Consider the following 22,392-nt stretch of genomic DNA (forward strand, 5'->3'; position numbering starts at 1 on the left):
TTTTTTTAATGTATATATATTTTTGTAAAAATGAATAATAATAGCATGTCGAGTACAACTTCAAACTTTCTCCAAGTTCCCTCTACCGATGAAGACGCGCCTCCATCAAGAAGGAGATTTGCTGGGATTATACCTATACGACGACATTCGACAGGAAGTAGACATACTGGTACTAGTAGTACCTCTCCACAACCTAGAAGACCCACTAGAAAATCGACTATTATTCCACCTGTTGGACTTACAACGGTAAATTTGTAAAAGTATAAAATATAATGAACATAAATTATAGTTACAATAACATTACATTACATTACCTAGTTACCTGTTCATTAACCTATAATATTCAATTATTACAAATCTCCATAACTATAGATATGAATAGATATTTAAAATAGTTTTAAATTGGTTATTTAAAAAAATCAATTAACTACGTAAATTCAAATTTAAAAATTAACAATATATTGATACCTGTAAGCATGGCCCTGATGATTTCACCACTCAATTTAAAAAATGGTATTCATCTGAATTCTGAAAAGCTAGTTATTGAACACAATAAAAATATTTCAGTTAGTTACTATTACTATTATTTCTGTTGTAACTACATCTGAATACAATATTTATTGTGTAACTAAATATAAAAAATTAATATGACCCATTAACTTAATTGTTTGAATCATTGGAGATTAATTATTTTAAACACAAGTTGATACAGTTAAGTCACTTTCCAATCTGATAAAGATATTATCCTTATTTATATCTGCATTTAATGTACAAGTTATCTATCATTAAAAGATCATTGATCAAAAGCCTACTTTGTAGTCATTCACATATTTAATTTAATAATATGTTTTTATATTAATCCATAATAATCAATGTAATTGCGCCAAATGTAAAAATGTGGTTTGATAAGTGAAGTTCATACATATCAATTTATCATATAACCCATGGAGACCATGGAGTCATTTTTGGCTTCAGTTTTTAGAAAAAACGGCTTCTCTATATTACTCTATGATATAACCCTGGACCCTCATTGCACGATCTATTAGGGATTGGGCTATTTATTGTTAAGTATTATAATTTTACTAATATAAACGATTAAAGACATGCCATGATGTCTTTAATCGCGCTTTTATCGGTACCTAGGTACCATTGAACCTACCTACATGTATCCATATAAAATATTATGTTAATACGCTAAAATACTTTATATTAAATATTTAAATCTATGATAAAACTTCAATATATAAATATAATATTTAATAATGGTTCGGTCGCATCATATATGCAATTTCATGTATTCTATGGTTCATAGGCGTGTCCACGGGTCATGCCTGTCATGCACAGGCATGACCTGCAAATTTGATCAAACTTATATTGTACATTTTGATGCATTCATCCTTTTTTCTCATTTCTTATTTCATATTAAATTTTTTGTTTTTCATCATGTGTTTGATTCAAGGCCATATCCCCAAACCCTAACAGAAATTTATATATTTTTTTTTTTTGAGGGGGAAGGATTGGCAGTTTCCCTATCTCCTAGATATGCCACTGTTGTGCATGACCTGCGAATAAGGTCTGGACACGCCTATGCTGTGGTTCAATTTTCAATTGGCGAACATATTTGTTTGTTTTATACTGTGATATTTTTCGAACCAAAATTGTTTGTTTTTTCGTTTTGGTACTTATACAAAAATGATATGTTATAAATACAATTTTTTGTCAGAAAAAAATCAACTTGAATGAGAAAAATAAATAGGTATAAGTGCAATGAAACGAAAAGTCGCTACGACCCACTGCATGTGCCATGTGCTGCTTTGGCGCTGCCCCTTTCCACTGAAAAAGTGCAATAACTTGGCTGCCCGTTTCACACTGCTTTGGTGTAAGTCCTGCATTACTTATAAGTAAAGACAGAATTTAATTGCATTAAGAACAAATGAAAATTGATTATTAAAATTGTATTATTACTATTATTGGATCAAAATTAACGTTTAAAATTGTATACCTAACAAATAGCACTATAAAAATGCAACAGTGTTATATAATAAAAACTTTGAATTCTCGAAAATTAATTTAAAAAAAATTTAGATAAAAGTATTATTTTTTTGAATCAAAATAGATAATTTTATCAATTTCCAAATTATATTCATTACATTTGTATATAATTTTGTTTAAATGTTTGTAATTAGAAAAAACTACGTTTCTACGTATACAGGTGTTCTGGTGCATATTTAGCACAATTTGATAAGGTAGGCGATATATTTAGATTAACATATTTTTTACTTGACATGAATTCATTAGTATTAAACTAAAATTATCCATATTGGATTATACCGATGATAACAATACAATTCTTAGTTTCCTTTACATATTTTTTTTTTATTTCTTTTTACTTTCCTAAATTTACAAAAATTATTATTTCTTAATAATGATTTTATGAACTTATTGTCTCAACGACAGATTATTTGCTCATAACGAAAACTCGGTACGTAGGTATGTCATAATAGCTTTTTATACAATACATTAGATTGAGTTAAATATTTTATTCCTATTTTTAAATTTTTTAATGATTTTATTTTTATTTTTAAACTAGAATTTATACCTACTATCCATAAAAAAAATGTACAATAAGCATAATTGATGTTAACTTTAAGTGCAATATGACTTGAGTAGCTTGAGAAAAGAACCAACTAGCGAAGGTAGGTACTTTGACGTTAATTATCAATTATTTAGATATTTAAATGTTCATATATTTGTTTATTTAGTTTATAAAGTCACGGGCCCATTGTCGCTCGAGTATTCGGGGAGGGTTTCCAGTGATGGAGATTGATAGTAAATTTTTGATATAGGGGTTAGGTAGCGTGATTTTGAAAGCGATTTATAAATTTTGAGTAGTACATCTTGGTTGTTTCAGTGACTTTAGGAAAGTGAAGAATATGATTTGAGACATAAAGATGAGCATTAGTTATGACTTTATGAGTGAAGATTTTTGATTGGAACACTTGAATTTTTCTTGTATTTGATATTTTGGTAGTGCCCCAGAGCTATAGGTATACTGTACAGCCAGATAAGTTTTAGAAGGAGATTATAGATGTGAATTTTGGTTTTGAGGACTTACCGAGAATGGGTCTGAGTGAGTAGACGTTTTTTGTTGGTTTAATTTTAATTTTGTCGTATGAATGTGTTTAGACCCTGTTAGGTGTTTGTTCGAGATATTTGGCTGTGTCGGAGTTTGGGATAGGCATGTTTATATGTACTGAAGGAGATTGTGGCGAAGAACGTAGGTATAGTGTGTACAGATTTGTTTTCATTTATTTTGATGTACCAGTTGGAGAACCAGTGTGGCAACTCGTTCAAATGGCATTGGTAAAACGTTGAAACTAAGCCAGGATCACACTGTGGGTGGAGTAGCTAGATTGCTTTGTGGCATTGTCATCGGCATATTCGGCTATTTGAGTGTTTAGATTGGTGGGTTGGTCTGCTGAGTATATATTGTATAGAATTGGCGATGCAACTACACCTTGAGGAACGCTGGCTATACGATTTGGGGAGATGTTGGAGTGTTCTGTTCCTGACCTGACATAAGGAAGTAACGTTCGTAAAGTATGATTTGAAAAAAAGGTAACATGAAGGAGGTAGAAATGATTTTTATTTGAAAAGAAGCCCGGAGTACCAAACATTGTCAAAGGCCTGTGTGAAATGTGAATCAAGGAACACTACCGAGGTGTAAAAGTTTCTTTTCAAGAGAACAGGCAATGATATTGGCTATAGACGGTGTATTTGGTGAATGGTTGAGTGATGTTCTTTAATTCCAAAATTGTGTGTTAGGAATTTTGTTAATTTAAACACAAAAAGTTACGAAAATTGCATTATATAGGCATAATTCATTAAGTGTATATCGACTATATATTTGAATATTTGATCAGATATTCAGATTTGGGGTTTTTTTTTTTTATTGATCTTTATAGCTTCGGCGACATGGGCCATTAGCTTTATACATAATTTACATTATACTATTCTTAAAACTATATTTATTCTAATTAAATGTATTTATTTATTTTGGTTGTCCTGAAGAACGACATGATTTTTTCGGGTTGACAGTCGGGTCCGATTGATTCGTATAAGTTGGTTGATATATCTAGTTTTTCTCTTTCTCCTTCATTTGATCGGCATTCTGTCATCAAGTGTTTTACTGAGAGGTTTACACCGCATGTGGTGCATTCTGACGGTGGTTGGTTCTTCATGCGGTGTCCATGTGTGAGGTGGGTGTGTCCGATTCTGAGTCGGTTTATTATTATTTCGGTTTTTCTTGAAATTTTGTATTGCGGCCAGGGATTTATGTTGTGTTTTATTTCAAGTAATTTGTTGTTTTGGTTTGACCAGCGGTTTTGCCATATATTTTGAGTGATTATTTTTATGTGTTTTTTTGTGTCTAATATTGTGTTACTTTTTTGTTTGGGAGTTTCGGATACTATGGCTTCTTTTGCGTGATGATCGGCTAATTCATTTCCGTGAATTTTACAATGTCCTGGTGTCCAAATTATTTGGACGTTCTAGTTTTGGTTTTTTAGATTATCGATTTGATTTATAATGTTGGCGGCAATGTCGTTGGTTTGAAATATATTTTGGATGCTATTGATGGAGCTTAGGGAGTCTGTGAATATATTGAAGTTTTGTTGAGGATAGTTTTCAATATGTTTAAGAGCTGATATTATGGCGATGGCTTCGGCGGTTTAGATTGAGCATTTCTTTTGCAGTTTATATGTTATTATTTCTTTGTCGATTATGATTGCTATTCCTACTCCTTGTTCGCTTTTGGATGCGTCGGTATATATGTCTTGTCCTAAATATTTATTTTTGAGGTCGTAGAATTGACTTTTGAAGATTTCTGGGATGGTTTCTTTTTTTTTTGTTTACTGCAAGTTCTGTGTTTAAGTTGATTTTGGTGGACCATGGTGGTGTTTGTATAATTGAGTATTTTATTATATTTGAAAAATCTAATTTGTATTTTGTGGTAATCTGATTGATGTGGTCTGGTATTATTTTTTCAGAGTTGTAAAGATTTGGTTTATATCTAATAATAACTGCAAAAATAGTTGCAATATCAATTAAATAAAATCTGTTTTTACTTATAAGTTATAACATACATATAATTACATATTATTTTAATGTTAATCTAAAATGGCTAAACAAAATATTTATAACTTTTTTTAAATTTTATAGCTATTTGTATAAATGTAATAATATATTGTAATCAAAACATTAAGATTTAAATCTTACAAACAAATCAATATTAAATACCTATTTAGAAATTATAACCAATATAGTAGTATAATAAATACCAGGTATTATTTGAAAAAATTCTATTAATAAAAGGATAATAATAATTAACTATTTACGTAAGTTATTTGCAAGTTACTTATTCTAAATCCTTTAATACCTTTTGGTATTTACCTACCACTAATACGCATGATGATATATAACTTAAAATCGTATATTAGATAAGTACGTACCTATGTACGTTTATGGTCTAAGTTGCGATAATTTTTATTACCTATAAGTGATAATCATAAATAGTAATTAGCCATATATAATCATATGTTTTTTAATAGATAGGTATAATAGTTATAATTACTAGGTACCATATAACATACCATCGTTTCCATAAATAATAGTTTAAACTTTAGATTACAAAAATTTAAATATTATACAATCAAGGGCGCTCACTGTGGCCTGCCCCTACTGGGCATATTTTAAAACTATTAATAATTTAATAAATTGTTAAAAAACAAAAAATTATTAAAGACGTTATACAATTTAGATTGGTATGCAACCAAGACGCATACAACTTTTATTTGATAATTAATATAAATATGGTTAATTTGTCACATTTACATTGACATGTATTCAAAAATTATTAATATTGTATTTTAAATTTACGCATATAAATTATAAGGGGCATACAGAGTGATTCTTTTAAGTGGGTACACTAATTATCTCGAAAAGTATTTACTTTTTCCAAAATATTTTTTTACATGGTTTCAAGTTGTTAAAAAACCAACGTTTTTATTAAACAATTATATTTTTAAATATTTTTTATCCTTATCATTTTTTACTTTTTTGAATCACAAAATAGAGTTTTAATTTCATATTCCAAAGCAGAATATTTTTCTAAGTATTTTGATTCATAAAAATTGAATTTAGGACGATTAGTTTATGAGTTATAAATATTTAAAGTTTAGATAGGCAGAGTGGAGTGGTACGGGGTTACCCCGCAAAATGTTTGCCCACTACTCCGCTTGTCTAAACTTTAAATACTTATAACTCATAAAATACTCTTCCTAAATTCGATTTTATGAATCAAAATACTTAGAAAAATATTCTGCTATGGAATATGAAATTAAAACTCTATGTTGTCATTCAAAAAAGTAAAAAACTTAAAAAATTATAAGGATAAAAAATATTTAAAAATATAATTTTTTAATAAAAACATTGGTTTTTTAACAACTTGAAACTATGTAAAATAATATTTTCAAAATTATTAATAATTTTTGAAATAACGAGTGTTCAATGATAAAAGAATCACCCTGTATATGATGACATAATGTTATTTTTTTTTCTATGTAGGTTACGCTATTTTAGAATGAAGAAACAAGAAATATATTAAAATTTAAAATAATCTTTTTAATATGGTTTTAGAATTTTGATCTTGCACCGGGTGGGATTTTATCCTACGGGGGCGTGCTTGCATACAATTATTTATGAATATTATTAATTTAAAGTTATCAGTTTTTAATTTTAAATTAAATTTCATTATAACTATAATAATCAAAATCAAACACGTAGAAAGAATAAAATTTCGAGGGGAGGGGTGCAAATTATAGCAATACAAATTGTACAGCGACATAATAGAACAATTTTCCCCTCCGTATTCATTATTTTTAATGTGACAATATTATTATTATGCTAAATTGCTAAATATTTAAATTTTATGTAGCTATGTCATTATTAAATAATATATAATACGAATAGAACATGCGCATAAAATTAACTATATATATAATATATCATATATGTATAATATATTACTATATTATTCTAGAAAATTAAACAATTTATATATTTTGTATTAAAAAATATAAACTAAAGTATAAAATCCCATTTAACTTACTTAATCTATCAATAATAATTTTTTTCACAAAAATCAAAATTTCGATATTTTTAGTGATATGCTAATCCACTAATCCAATAAGTATATTTTGTTCCATATTGTTTTGTAAGTATGTTTTAAGTCTTCATAGAGTTGAGAATGGCCGTTTAGCAGTAGCAGTTGTATAACGGGTAATGTGACCAAAAGCTCAAAACTGTTAAAGACAGTAAATAAGTCATAATATTGTAAACTAAATAGTCTATGATGTTGTTAAACGATCTCTCTCTCTGATACATTTTTCCATTTAGCTAGCCATATTTTAATTTGCGTTAATATCTTTATAAAAAAGCACTACATCTTGAAAATCTTTTATATTAGTTGTATTTTTAAGAAAATTTGGAATAACTGATTGTTGTTTAGTCATTACATGATGATGATTAGACATTAGTAAATCTATCTTTTAATTGACAAATAAAATGATCCAAAAAGGGTAAAAATAATGTATGTATTCTTATAATTTTTTAATCACTATAAGAACAACTTATGAGGAACTTTGCATTAAATTTTCAAGTATTTTTATAGGGCCAAAAAAATTTTATCGACACTTCAAAAAACATTTTTCAGAAAAATTGAAAATTTCAGTTCTCTATAAATATCTATAAAAAGCTCAAAATATTTAGAAAATTAAATCATGTAAAGAAAATGCAAATCTTAATAACTGGTAAAATTTCCAAGTATCTACGACTTATACTTTTTGAATAATAACAAATATTTAAAATCGTTTGAGGATAAATCGTTATCGTTTATCGCTATTTCGTAAAAATTTAAAATTCAAACGCACTTAAAATTTTTCCTATAATGATACTTCGAGTTTTCTCTATAGATACTTGAATGAAAACTTATGGAAAACTTAGTGTTGTATTTTTAATCCTTAGTTATAAACACAACATTTTTTATGATTTTTCAACTTCAAAATTACTTGCAAATTTTCGCGTTTTCAACAGATTTTGTAAAAATTTAAACTATAAATGCTTATAAGAAAAAAAGTTGTGCCTATGTATTCTTATAATTTTTGACCACTATAAGAATAACTTATGAGAAACTTTGTATTAAATTTTCAAGTATTTTAATAGGGCCAAAAAAATGTTATCGACACTTCAAAAAGAAAAGGTTCAGAAAGATTGAAAATTTCAGTTGTCTATAAATAATTATTTTTTGAAAATTAAACTGTATATAGATAACACTAACATAAACATTTGGTGAAAATTTCAAGTATTTACAGAGATTAGTTTTTGAATTACAACTATATAAAAAAATCGATTTGGTCGAAAACTGGTTTTGCGTAAAAATTCCAGTTTTTCTGTCATTTTTATTTTGTTTTTCTCGATTTTTTTGAAAACTGTTGGAAAATGTTAACTTTTGACCTGTATAATACACCAAGGATATTCACTTTTACATCAGAAACCACCCCCAAAGTTTGAAATTGAAGCATTATTTCGACTAGCTGTGCTGTACACAGACACAAAAACAAAAAAAACACACATCATTGTAAAATCAATACATTCATCACTTCGTTCAGAATCTAATTGGATCTACAATAATTAAATAAAAGCTGATAAAGTAATAAAGCTCAAATTTTGTTTTTGGTTAAGAAAATAGTTTAAAAAGAGTCGCGATATTTCAATAATATTATGATTTAAAGAAATAATTAAACCTTAGGGAATTTTTTTTTTGAAATTCATTGAAAATTTCAGCTATATAAGTACAGTTATTTTTTTAGAGTTATACTTTAAAACAAATAGGTTTTTTTCGAATACTGATTTTATATAAGAATCTCAATTTTTCTTTTATTTTTTGGTTGTTTTTGTGCCGCTTTTGAAAACTATTGAGAATTTTAAATTTTGAACTTCTGAATGCTTCAACTAGATTCACTTTCCCACTGGAAAAAAATGCTGTTAAAGAAAATCACAATCCCAAAAAATGAAAATTGAACACACATAAGATTATTATATATATTATTAAAATATATATTATGAAAATTGAAAAAGGGTCAACGAGTCAGTATCAACAGTATTATTATCTGCAGTTAGTTCCACGTGATACATCGATACGAAAGGAAATTAACTCACTGTACGATACCTGATGATAATTAACTAGGTATAAAATATTAAGTTTCAACAATACTGAATAAGTTATAAGGTAAGGTAAAAACAAAAATAATTTACTAGTTAAGAAGTTAAGTTAATCCAAACAATTTAACTTTTTAACTCAGCTTAAATAATGTTACTTCAAATTATTTATAACCCCCTTTGAAAATAAAATATATATTATATCAGTGGTTTTATGAAAAAATTAATTTAACGTGACAATGCAACTAATTATTAATTTATAACTTATAAGTTATACTTCATAACATAGACAAAATTTAACTCGTTATGCTACATTGTTAACTTAAATTTCTTATATTGTTAATGACCAGATTCAGGGGCACCATTTCAGTTTTTTTTTTAACGATGTGCAAAAAAAATGAAGCTAATTTTTCCCACCTCCAGGCTCATCCAGGTTAATCGTCGAAAAAATGTTTTTCAACTTTTCACTATACAATTTTTAGTATCATAAACTCATATTGCTTTAATACATACCAAACATAAATTAATAAATTAAATATTAAAATTGTAGATACGTATCTTATCGTTCAGATTTTATTATTTTTAAATTTAATATTTTTACAGTATGTAGTCTTGCTTCGTATAGGTAGATGTGTGTTAATTTAAATTAAATACATTTAGTTTTTTTGTAATTATCAGTAAATAATAACAAAACTGTAGGTGTTTCGACCACAACTACAGTTCACTCAGCTACCCCTAAATCCGTGCCTGAATACATTATATGTATAAATAATAAAATATTTTCATAAATATCTTCTTTTGAACATTACTATGCAATTAAAGGTGCAAGGTGCAACCATTATAGAAAAGTGATTAGGTTTATAGTGCAATTATAATACTTCTTGAGATATGAGACAAATGAATAATGAATAATTTACGATATTTTGAGTTGATGATTTGAAAAGACTGGAAAACATATGGTGACCCTCGTCCAATGGTCATCATTGTCCAGTGTTTTTTTATATCAGGCTATCATCAATTTTACTTTACTATTTAATTTGTCACATATTCACATATTTCCGTATAATAATAGTCATAGGACTTTAGTTGTTATTTTCTTAATTGCAAATATGCGTCGATTTATCAATAACAATTTACACCAGTGATTTCAGTGCGATTTTAAAATATTAGGTTGTACCGATATCGGAAAATGGATTCAACACTAACTGTGAGTTTTTTTTATTATATTATTTCATACTAGTAGCTAGGTAATAGGTATACATCATCATTAAAAATATATCAGTCATTAATCATTACATTTATCTTCCACTCTCTCTATAAAATGTATTTATTATAGTTCACAAAAAAAAATCTTTCAAATCATAGAAGTTGTTTCTTTATATTTATTTAAAATCTATGTAGGTATCTACAAGATATAATGAAGTCTAAATATTCATATAAGAATCAAATAAATATGTGAAACAAAATATATCAATGTTTATAAATGATATATATTAATTATACTTGATTCATTTAAAGCCATTTAAGTAATTCTTTATTATTTATTATTTTTATTTAAAATATATTGTGTAAATTTGTTTAGAAACAGCATTATAGACCTTTAATATATTTTGAGAACATTTTGTTATCTTTCAACGTTTTACTTGTTGTCTTTTAATATTGCATCACTATTACTTGGTGATTTGGATATAACTTTATTTAATCAATGTTGACTAACAATATATGTGTCAATTTAAAGATAATATTTTGGATAATGATAAATGTTAAACTGTTAAACAGTAAACAGTTATTAAAACAATATAACTTAGTGCGTTCTAATTTAATATTCACAAGTCATTATATACAATCATTTAAGTAGGTACCTATATAATACTATAAATGTGAAGATATATGATTTGTAATCAAACAGCGAGAAAACCCCTATTAAAAACTAATATGTTGGATTTTGAGTGTACTTACACAAGGTAGTGTACATGTTGAAGAATTTTTTTTTTTGATTTGTTGTTTTAAATATTTTTTTATTTTTTATATTTTAATATATTTATTTATATTTTTTAATCAACAGAATGAGATTTTCATTTCACATTAAGTTGTATACATTTAGGTATGTTTGCACATTTATGTGTTTTAATGGTTAGGCATGATATTAATGCTTTATATGGTTAATCATTGATGAATCCAAAATTACTTGGAGGTTTTCAAGGTCACAAATGTATAGGAGAATAAAACTAATATCTACTAAATAGATCCCATATTAAATTATACTGATAATTCTATTCATATCCAAGATAATCTCCACAATTTGGGATACCTTGTATTTAGATTATAGACTTATTATTATTATTATTATTATGCGTATCATTGTGCTTGAAAAACATACATAGGTCTAAAATATAAAGAAATACAATCACCTGATGATCCAAATAAGTTAACTACTACCTATCTATTATTTTAGTTTACATTTAATTTGATTTGCCTTGAAGTATTTTTTTTTGGGAATCCAATTCTTTATTAATTTTAATTTATATGTTGGCTTCTAATGTGTGATAGGTACTGCCTTTGGAACTCTAATAATTTTCAGATCTGTTCTTAATGTGAGTATATTACTATTAAATTAAATATTTGTTTCTTTGGGTGGCAAATCATCTAAAATCTATGTGTTTGTGTCCTATTGATGTAATTAGTTCCCAGTTCTCAGCAAGGAATATTCTTCAATACTCCATACATTGATTGCTTGTCTTTGTTGGTTAGATGTAATTATGTGAAGTGTGAATGACCAATCTTATACTTAATCTATGGAGAAGCTAACTATCTTAGCTAATTATCCAGAGTTAGTTGTTTAACTACCACTCACATGTTACATACTAATTAATTGAATAGTTAATATGATTTTTATTGTAAATCTAGACTAATTACTAGCAATTTTAAGCATTATGTTATACAGAGTTTTCATGAGATGAAATAAAAAGATATGCTATTAATATAAATATTGTGTATTAGTGTTTTAATATTTAACAATTAATTACCTATATTTTAGAATCAAGATCCACTACTGAGATTAAGAGTGGTTGCTGGTCATTCACTTGCAAAGAAAGATATATTTGGTGCAAGGTAAATTTTAGATTATATACTTAATATTTTGTTTAATTCAATAGTATCTATATTAACTTAAATTATAATTATACATTTTTTTTAGTGATCCTTATGTAAGAATTGAATTGAACACTATTGTTGGAAATGTTGCAATAGATTCAGTTTTAACTAAAACTAAAAAGAAGGTAAATATAATAATATATGTTGTTATTTGTTTAATGATTTCATAAAATATTATGGATCTAAATGTTAAAATAAAATAAATTTAAATTTAAGATCTAGACAAAAGGTAGGTAGTCGTCTCCTTTTGAACTAAACATTTTCTAGAAATTCTAGAACATTTAGTTAAAGTAATTTTATTAAAATAAAATAAGTAATTTGTCTTGATTTTATTAAATTATAATACATTTTAATTGATAGAAGTGCCACACAAAGGTTTTTTTGTATTAGATTTTAACATTTTTCTATTTCTATTTTATAATAGATGCATTTTAAATTGGATTATTTTCATTACAAATAACTGAGAATAAAAGAAACTCTTGAACTATTTTATTTTATTTAGGTAGGTTTTGTGAAAATATATGTTTTATTTATTGATATCTGTGAGCATTTTTTTAAAGTTAGTAGTAGTAGGTAATATATTATGATTTTTCAAAGGTAAATTTATAGAAGTTATTTTCTTGGACTACAATAGTTCAGTTGTTTTATATTTTATTTTATTAGTAGAACACATTTGAAGAAATACCTGTTTTTTAATTTTCAGACCTTAAATCCGGTTTGGAATGAAGAGTTTGTGTTTCGGGTAAGTAATTTATTGTATTCTTATGGATGAAAATAATTGTGGTATTGAATTGTATTGTGTTAAAAAATATTTAAAATACTTTTCAAACCTATTATGTTTCTTTGTCGTTTTTACTTACAAATGATCACTTGCTAACATTTGTATAAAATAGAAGATCTAACTTTATTGATATATTTCAGGTCCGTCCTCATGAACATAAATTAATCCTGCAAGTATTTGATGAAAATCGTCTCACTAGGGATGATTTTCTAGGAATGGTTGAAGTACCATTGAATAATGTTCCAAAAGAAATTATTGGCAGAAATATATGCAGTCTTCAATATTTATTAAAACCTAGAAGGTTTGATGAATTTAACTTTATTAGGGGAATTTTAATCTAAACCTTATAACTTGAATTTAAATATTTATTAAAACTTTTAGTGCTAGGTCAAGAGTAAAGGGTTATCTTGAGTTATATCTAGCTTACGTTCCAGAACATGAACCCGGAACTTCTGGTCGCCTATCTGCAGATGGCGAATGGGAAGTAATTGAAAATGCTGAAGTTTTAAACATTTCTCACATACCCTCTGTAAGTTATTAATTGGATGTACTTCTGTTCTATCAATAATTATTTTTATTTTATTAGTCTTATACACCAAATGTTATTGAACCACAAGGAATGTTACCTTCTGGTTGGGAAGAACGACAAGATGCTAATGGGAGAACTTATTACGTAAATCATTTAGCTAGATCTACTCAGTGGGAAAGGCCAACAATAACGTGAGTTTAATATTGATGTATTTGTGATTGAATACAATTTTAGTATGTTTGATGATGAGGAATTTACAAAATACCAGTTTTCTCTTTACTTGGATTTACTTAAAAATAATATGTTGTAAGTTTTGTTTTATGAGTTAAATACTATATTCAGTGTTTTAAATATTGTAAGAATATATATATATATATAAATTTTTAAATTAATGTTTAAAAATAATAATTATGAATGATTTGCAGTGAACTTTATTTTATTATTTTAGGGATCTATCTGATGCAAATACAATTCAAAACTTGGCATTAGCAGCTACAGAATTTGAAAGAAGATATCATATCAGTGTAGATACTCCAGAAACTGATAAAGGTGATCCTACTCGGAAAAAGGTAAAAGTCATTATCAAGTCCATTATTTACAATTTATTTCTATTCTTATGTAGAATGTTATATCCTCTATATTTTTTCAATGTAAATTGAGTCTAGGTGGTTTGGAACTCCTCTTACTTATGCTCATGAATCATGATAGTAATGCTTACCATTATTAAAAACTTCTAAACCTCACTTGCTGCAGCAATTTCTTTAAAAAATGTTTTGCAGTTTTACTTTACTCATATCGAAAATATTTAGAATAAAAACAACCCGTTTGATTACTTTTTGGAGTAGGAATTCTGAGGATATACTTTTTTTTTAATTGTTGAAAGAATTTATTTTTATTCGTGATATAGAAGAAAATGTATATCCAAAATATTGAAATAATTAAAATTCATTATTAGCTCTTAACAAACAAAACTAAAATTAAATTTAGTGAAAAATTGTTATTAAATTATTTTAAATGAATACATGTTTTTTTATTTTTATTTTCTTATTAATGAATGTCTAAATAAATATTACTAATACAGACATTTTTCATTTATTTTTTTACAATCTGTGATAGTATATTTTTAACTGTATATTTAAAATACATGCTTCTATGTTGCCATTTTATATATTGTATGTTAAAAGGTTGTTCAAAGTGATGCAGATGACGAGAGTGATGAAGGATATGAAGAGTCAGATCCACTTACTAACATTGATCGTCGGCTTTCCAATTTATCAGCAACAGCTGATCAGAATCAGGTATGCCTGAAGTATGGTTATATTTCCATATTAATTGAAGATTTGAAGAAATAATAAATTGTGTGCATTCTTTGTGAAACTATATTCTACTAAATTTAATTAGAATTATATCATTGTGTTAAGTTAATTACATAAAGCCAATACTATATTTGTAATAATGTTTTAGAGTGATCAAGTCGATTCAAATGAACAAAGTAGTACCACTGTAGTCCAAGAAGATGTTCCCGAAGGATCTGATGGTTTACCAAAAGGATGGTCTATGCAAGTTGCTCCTAATGGTCGAACTTTTTTCATTGATCATAATACAAGAGCAACTACTTGGGTTGATCCTAGAACAGGTAGGGCAAGTTCAATGCCTAATCAAAACCAACCACTAGCAGCTGATCGTGTTGTATCTACATCAGCTTATAATGATGAGTTGGAACCTTTACCAGAAGGATGGGAAGAAAGAGTTCATGCAGATGGAAGAATATTTTTTATTGATCATAGTAAGAATACAATTATTATAATATTAAGTCAAAAATTGATTTCTGATTTATACTAGGAATATTAAGAGGTTTACAAAATTCCATTATTTTTTTGTAAATAGATTTGTAGTAAGCGTGTTTTACATATAAATCTACTGGATATTAAATGTAGTTATTTGTTAAGCTAATTTTTCTATTTTTTTAACACTTCTAATGTTTCAAAAATAATTGAAGATTTTTCAATTTGAGTTTAATATGTTTACATAGGTTTTTTAAATACCGTGATTTTACCTGATTATTATAAGATTTATTATATTATATTTTATATATCTTATGAAAATAGAGTAGTGTCAATGGTAGAATACTTTTATAATTCGGTTAGATTGGTATGGTTGTTTTTAAAATATGGTACATTTTAGTTATAACTAGGGCTTAGGACTTATTGTACAAACATCTAAAATGTATACATTTTCATGCTCTAAAATTAAGCATTACAAGCTTGTATTTTTTGGTTTACCTATAGATACTTAGAACAATGAAAAAGAGTTTATTTGCTTGTATTGTAAAATCATTTACAATCGTTTATCAATTACGATAATCGATTAATCGATTGATGTTTTTATGTAAATTTTTTAAATAGATAGTTATTTTTAAATTCATTTTAATTTATGATTTATATTTTAATGAAAAAACAGTTTGTAAGCAATACTAATTTATTTTAATATTTTTATTTAGATACAAGAACAACTCAATGGGAAGACCCTAGATTAAATAATCCCAAGATTGCTGGTCCTGTAAGTTTGATATTTTTTTACATTTAATTTAGCAAAGATCTATAAAAAAGTTTCTATTTTAAGGCATTACCTTATTCTCGAGATTATAAAAGGAAGTATGAGTCTCTCAAAACAAGACTGAGCAAAATGGTAAGTCACGACAAATTGATTTATAACCAAGCAGTATTTCAATTTCTTAATTGATATATTGAATATTTTATAAATCAAATACTTTATTTTTATCCTTTTTTGTTACTCTTGACTTCAAGATATCAATAATATATATTTATTTTTTATTAATCTATACTGTTATTATTAGGCTCATGGGCCACCTGCTAAAATGGAGATTAAAGTACGACGATCAAATATACTTGAAGACTCATTCCGAATTATCAACTCTATGCACCCAGATAAATTAAGAGCAAAATTATGGGTTGAATTTGAACAAGAAGTTGGACTTGATTATGGTGGTCTAGCTAGGGAATGGTTTTTCTTGTTGTCTAAAGAAATGTTCAATCCATATTATGGTCTTTTTGAATACTCTGCAATGGATAATTATACACTACAAATTAATGCTATGTCAGGGTTATGTAATGAAGAACATCTTCATTATTTTAAATTTATTGGAACTGTAGCTGGTATGGCTGTTTATCACGGCAAATTATTAGATGGTAATTATAATATAGATGCAGTTGTTTTAAATATATATGTTAAATAAATATATGAACATTTGTTTATTTATGTAGCATTCTTCATTCGGCCTTTTTATAAAATGATGTTGGAAAAGCCCATTGAATTAAAAGATATGGAAAGCGTGGACTCAGAATACTATAATTCACTTTTATGGATTAAAGAAAATGACCCTTCTGAATTAGATTTAACATTTTCACTTGATGAGGATAGTCTGGGGCATACATCTCACAGAGAATTGAAACCCGATGGTGCAAATATTCACCTAACACAAGAAAATAAAGACGAATATATTAGGTACGTTTGTATAAAATATTTGTTCAATTAAAAATGTTAAATTATTTATAAAATCTATTAAAATCTATACATAATATTTAGTGAAACCTATGAAATATTCATGTATTATTTGTTTATTATATTTAGTTTAGTGATTCAATGGAGATTTGTATCCCGTATACAAGAACAAATGAATGCTTTTCTACAGGGTTTTGGTTCCATTGTACCTTTAAGTTATATTAAAATATTTGATGAAAATGAAATGGAACTTTTAATGTGTGGTATTCAAAATATTGATGTTAAAGACTGGAAAGAAAATACTCATTACAAAGGAGATTATTCACCCAACAATATTGTGATTCAATGGTTTTGGAGAGTATGTAAATTTAATATTATTATACATTTACACTAAGTTATAATATATTTGTATGAGATCCTATAAATAAAAGAAAACATGTATTATGAATATCAAAGAAGGTTAGGTTATATTTGCACATTTTCAAGTTTCATAATGTATATATTAGGGATTGAGAGGAAGATAGAAATAGAAAAAGAAACAATAATAGGTAAATTACTTTTAGTCATCCAAGCTAGAACTTAAATATTAATTTTAGCCAATTTAATTAGATATAAAATTATGAAGGAAAGAATGAAGAATTCAATAATTCACAAAAACTTTGATTAAAACAGAAAAAAAATCAAATAAATTCTAGACGCTGCTGTAAAAAAGAATACTATTGATAGTTTTGTCAAAGAACATTTGTTTTATGGTGCTATTAATCCAAATTTAAAATAATTCAAGTTATAAGAATCTCCTCTGACATTCTATATTAATTGTAGGCAAAGTGTCTCAAAGAATGACACCATATTTCAGAATGGGGAACTATTACTATTTTCTCATAAAAATAAAACAACCATCATTATAATGTCAAGTAGTTCTTAAATCTTTTTCCCATTAATTTGTTTCATGACAACCATTTTATTTTCTAAAAAGATTTAATAAATACAATTTTTTAGTTAGTTGAGTTCCCTTTAAAATTATTTTTTTTGTGATAGTGTAATGTCTCTATACTTAAAATGTTAAGATGTTGGATTTTTCATTTCTTTTATTTGACAATTTTTTCTGAACTTAACAATTAAAACTGTTATAACTCATATTATAGATATGACTAGTAATCATCTATTTTCAGTTTTGTCGCCCCATAATAATGCATGTTTAGGTTTCTATCATTATACTAGTGCTAAGTGCAATGGTGTACACTTACGATGAAGGGGGATTTCAAAATGTTTTTATGTAATTTTTCCCATTGAAATTATTTGTATATCTTATATTACTATACTAGAAGCCAATTAACTGTTATAGCTTGTTGGTATTATAACATTTATAAAGTCAAATGTTTGGTAGTATTTTGAATCAGTGTATTATAAATTATTTATACATTTGTTATAGGGTGTATTATCATTTAATAATGAAATGAGATCAAGACTTTTGCAATTTGTAACGGGTACATCTAGAGTTCCGATGAATGGATTTAAAGAGTTATATGGAAGTAATGGACCACAATTGTTTACAATTGAAAGATGGGGCACCAAAGAAAATTATCCCAGAGCACATACTTGGTAAAAAAATCAAATTATTCAATTTTCGTATTAAATACATTTTTTTTTTTTATAGTTTTAATAGGTTGGATCTTCCGCCGTATGAAAGCTATCATGAACTGAGAAACAAATTAATTAAAGCAATTGAAGGCTCACAAGGTTTTGCTGGAGTGGATTAATGTGAATTCTAAACATTATATACAAATTACAGGAGTTACCTTCTACCAAAAGCAAATCTATGTTACAGTAATAACATTACCCCTTCAATGATCACATGTGATATGACTATAACACTAGAGATAAATAAAAAATATAAAATAATAATCATTCCAAAATGTAATATTAAAGGATTGTAATTAAAATGTTAGTATTATGATTTTATATAACTGTTAGAACAACATTTTTAAGTCACTTATTAGTAATGGCAATATATTTTTATAGAATATTTTTTTTATTATTATTGGGTCGAATTCGTCATCAAGGTAGCTTAGAATGGCTATCTGTTGAATTTTTGTAGTATGTATACATTTATAATTATTCGTATAGGTATGTGACTTACAAGTTACAATCATCTGCTTAATTATAAAGACTTATTTGCTATTAAAATCATAAGTACTGTTATATCATGTTTTTACAATGTGCAATTTTAAAAATCATTATATTTCTGTATACAATTTACCTAATTATTTTTATTTATTTTATAACTAAAAAAAGTTTTAACATATTTTTGATTGTTGATTAATGAGTGGAATTTAAATGGAGGATCTGAACTTCTTGGCCTATAAATTTTATATTTGTTTTCTCAGATTAGACATATGAATTTTAATCGAATATATTTTTAATAATTTATATTAAGCCAAAAAAATGTTAACATTAAATAGAAATGTGATTCACAAATGATATAAATAATTTTCAAATTTACAATATTTGGTTTAAGAGATAAGTTGTATGTATTAGTAAAATACAAAACAAGTCATTGGGATAATTTGCATTTTACTGATACGATTATTTGAAATTTGTAACCTATCATATAATCTAATAAGACTATTCATATTTAGTAAATTGTGTACCTAATATAGAAATTGTTGCATCGCATGGATGTTATATCATATTTTTCAATTTTCATTGTAGCTATAATTTTTTTTTGTAATTATGACTTATCACCCTAATTTGAAAATTTCAGTGATCCAACATTATTAAATATGTAATAGTGTTTTATAAAATTATTGTTATTATTTGTATTTGTATTTATATATATATATATATATTTTTTTTTTTTTGAAGTATTTTTATACTTCATATTTATTTTATTATAACTATTTTTTATTTTTTTTGAACGAAATTATCGTTTTTATAAATAATATACATTTATGGTGTCACAATTATATTTTGAGTCTTGTGACTAGGTTGATACTTTATTGTTGTTGAATAATTAATTGTACTTAAAAATTTTTTTCATTCACAATATACACAACACTAGTGTGAACTAAGTTTATTATTTTTTTTTAGTAAACGGTACCTTACTACAGAAATTGCACTTACAGTCTTAAATATAAACTTTAATTCTAACTGTTCGTACATATAATATTTAATGATGTTTACGAAGTGACAGAAATTTCAACTCGCTCATATTTTACACACCTGTTACCTTCTCCCGGGGAAATAACGTCAAAAATCTAGCCGCCGGACCGAGAATCGAACTCGGGTCTCTCGCTTGCCGGGCGATTGCTCTGCCACTAAGCTACCCGACCGCATAGACCCATGACGCTATATCCCCAAGTTAACCTGATGTTTACATTCGACCATCCTAGCTGCGTCCTCCGATCGCCCTCGATCAACGCTGGTCCCTCGTCGCCCACCGCGACCGTTGCTTCACTACCTGATCACCAGAGTGCACGACCCGTTAACACAAACGCGATTGCTTCCGCACAACCTCTGGTGAACAAGTCCAGGTCCCTCACAACACACGTCACACTACGTTCTTCGGATCAAATCCTACTTCTGATTTATGTTAATTCCCCGGGAGAAGTTAACACACCTAATATGTAATATATTTTTATTATTATTGAAGTTAATAATGTAAAATATACACACAAAAAGACTTTATCAAATATTATGTTTGTTTTGTTTTTGAATAAAATATACAAAACTCAAATGTTTTATTATTTTCATCTTACATATACATCTTTTTTTACTGTTAAAATGTTTTTGTATTAATACAAAACATTTGTTTGAATACATTATCATTAAATTGAAATTTTTTTAATTATATCAGGATAGTAATGCCAAGACATTAATTGTTAAACATTTTAACTTTGTAGTTCCCTTAAAACGACAAGATATTTTAATTTAAAAATATATTATGTTGGTTGTTAAATATTATTCAGGACACTTGATGTTCCTTTAATCCTATAAAATTGTAGGTATTTTTGTTGTATGTGATCTATATTTCTTACTAACTACAGTATCATATAATAATTATTACACATATTTTTCATTTTCTATACTGGCTGTGGCCCAAAGTACAGTTACTAATCTTATAAAATTAGGTAAACAATACAAAAATGTTATTAATGTAGATGAGATAATTCTTGTATAGAAAAATCAAATATTAGGAGGGATAAATAAATACATTAAGAACTTATAAATTTAAAAATCGATCTTTTTTAGCAATATACATCACTCTGTAGAGTGGGTGATTACAGTAAAGGTTTGTGCTACATAATAGCAAAGATAAAGCGTAGGAAGAACGAATCTAGACACAAGATATTTTAAAGTTAATCGTTGTAAGTAGTTCAGGATAATAAATCGACCCATCTATAAGGAAGACCTTATTACTCATCTATCAGTCAAGGATTGTAGATATCTTTTAATACTGGTTGATAATTGCTTACTTTTAATAAATAGGCAGCAAAACTTAAATCCTTCCAAGATGGTTCATATCAATTGTGGTATGAGAATCCCAAATTACAACATCAAACTCTAAATTAGATTTAACAAGTGGACAATGCTTTTGAAGGAGCAGTAATTATCTATAATTTGAATTTGTTGCGCTTTACAGCATGACACATTAATATGGGCACAAAAAACATTTCGGAGGTAACAAACTCACAACCCCCAACCCTTACATTGGTTGCGCCACTGCCGAGTAGGAAGTATTTAAATTCAAAGCAAATAGAAATTTCCAACTTTGCATAATTATAATAATTTAAGTGTAAATTTAGAATTTTAAAAGTTTCTATAATAATAGATAATATATAATATATATTAATATATAAATAATATAATATATAATATAGATTTAATTTGGAGCTAAAAAAATATTCTACAACCAGTAAATGCTTTGATTAGAATTTAAAATAGTAAATTGTACTAAAGAATTAAAAATAAATAAATTTTATTAAAATAACTATTTTAACATAAAAATAATGTATGCATATAAAAAGGTATTATTATAAATAAATAGATAATATTTATGTATTACATTAAGTAATTTTTACAGAAAATAGTATAAAATGAAAATATTGTTAATTAATTCATTTTTTATATT

The 22,392-nt window shown here is 26.4% G+C and overlaps 1 protein-coding gene and 1 non-coding gene across 3 annotated transcripts; one reads left to right on the top strand and one right to left on the bottom strand.

Moving 5' to 3' along the window:
* The first annotated feature begins 25 nt into the window (after positions 1-25).
* Positions 26-20,997, top strand: Nedd4 (E3 ubiquitin-protein ligase Nedd4). Of its 2 annotated transcripts, none has more exons than XM_015516165.2 (17): positions 26-246; positions 12,314-12,387; positions 12,473-12,554; positions 13,133-13,171; positions 13,351-13,511; positions 13,592-13,739; positions 13,797-13,930; positions 14,188-14,308; positions 14,924-15,037; positions 15,204-15,525; positions 16,240-16,298; positions 16,362-16,427; positions 16,597-16,948; positions 17,024-17,264; positions 17,391-17,619; positions 18,694-18,863; positions 18,919-20,997. In XM_015516165.2, exons 1-17 carry the CDS (start codon positions 31-33, stop codon positions 19,019-19,021), a joined length of 2,631 nt encoding a protein of 876 aa, XP_015371651.1. In that variant the 5' UTR covers positions 26-30; the 3' UTR covers positions 19,022-20,997. The 2 variants fall into 2 exon arrangements, with proteins under 2 accessions (XP_015371651.1, XP_015371652.1); XM_015516166.2 differs by lacking the exon at positions 26-246 and adding an exon at positions 10,306-10,483.
* On the bottom strand, positions 20,521-20,593 carry TRNAA-GGC (transfer RNA alanine (anticodon GGC)). Its single transcript has one exon. It is a non-coding gene; the product is annotated as a tRNA-Ala (tRNA).
* Positions 20,998-22,392: the final 1,395 nt, after the last annotated feature.

The sequence above is a fragment of the Diuraphis noxia genome, unplaced genomic scaffold (assembly GCF_037042655.1).
Source record: "Diuraphis noxia isolate RWA-SAM2 unplaced genomic scaffold, SU_Dnox_SAM2 contig0003, whole genome shotgun sequence".
In the NCBI taxonomy this organism is placed as follows: domain Eukaryota; kingdom Metazoa; phylum Arthropoda; class Insecta; order Hemiptera; family Aphididae; genus Diuraphis; species Diuraphis noxia.

Excerpts from the sequence above, each read along its gene's own strand:
- Nedd4 (XM_015516165.2), top strand. The coding sequence starts at position 31 with ATGAATAATAATAGCATGTCGAGTACAACTTCAAACTTTCTCCAAGTT. Across the intron at positions 247-12,313 it reads CACCTGTTGGACTTACAACG|AATCAAGATCCACTACTGAG; the intron begins GTAAATTTGTAA and ends CCTATATTTTAG. Across the intron at positions 15,038-15,203 it reads CAACAGCTGATCAGAATCAG|AGTGATCAAGTCGATTCAAA; the intron begins GTATGCCTGAAG and ends ATAATGTTTTAG.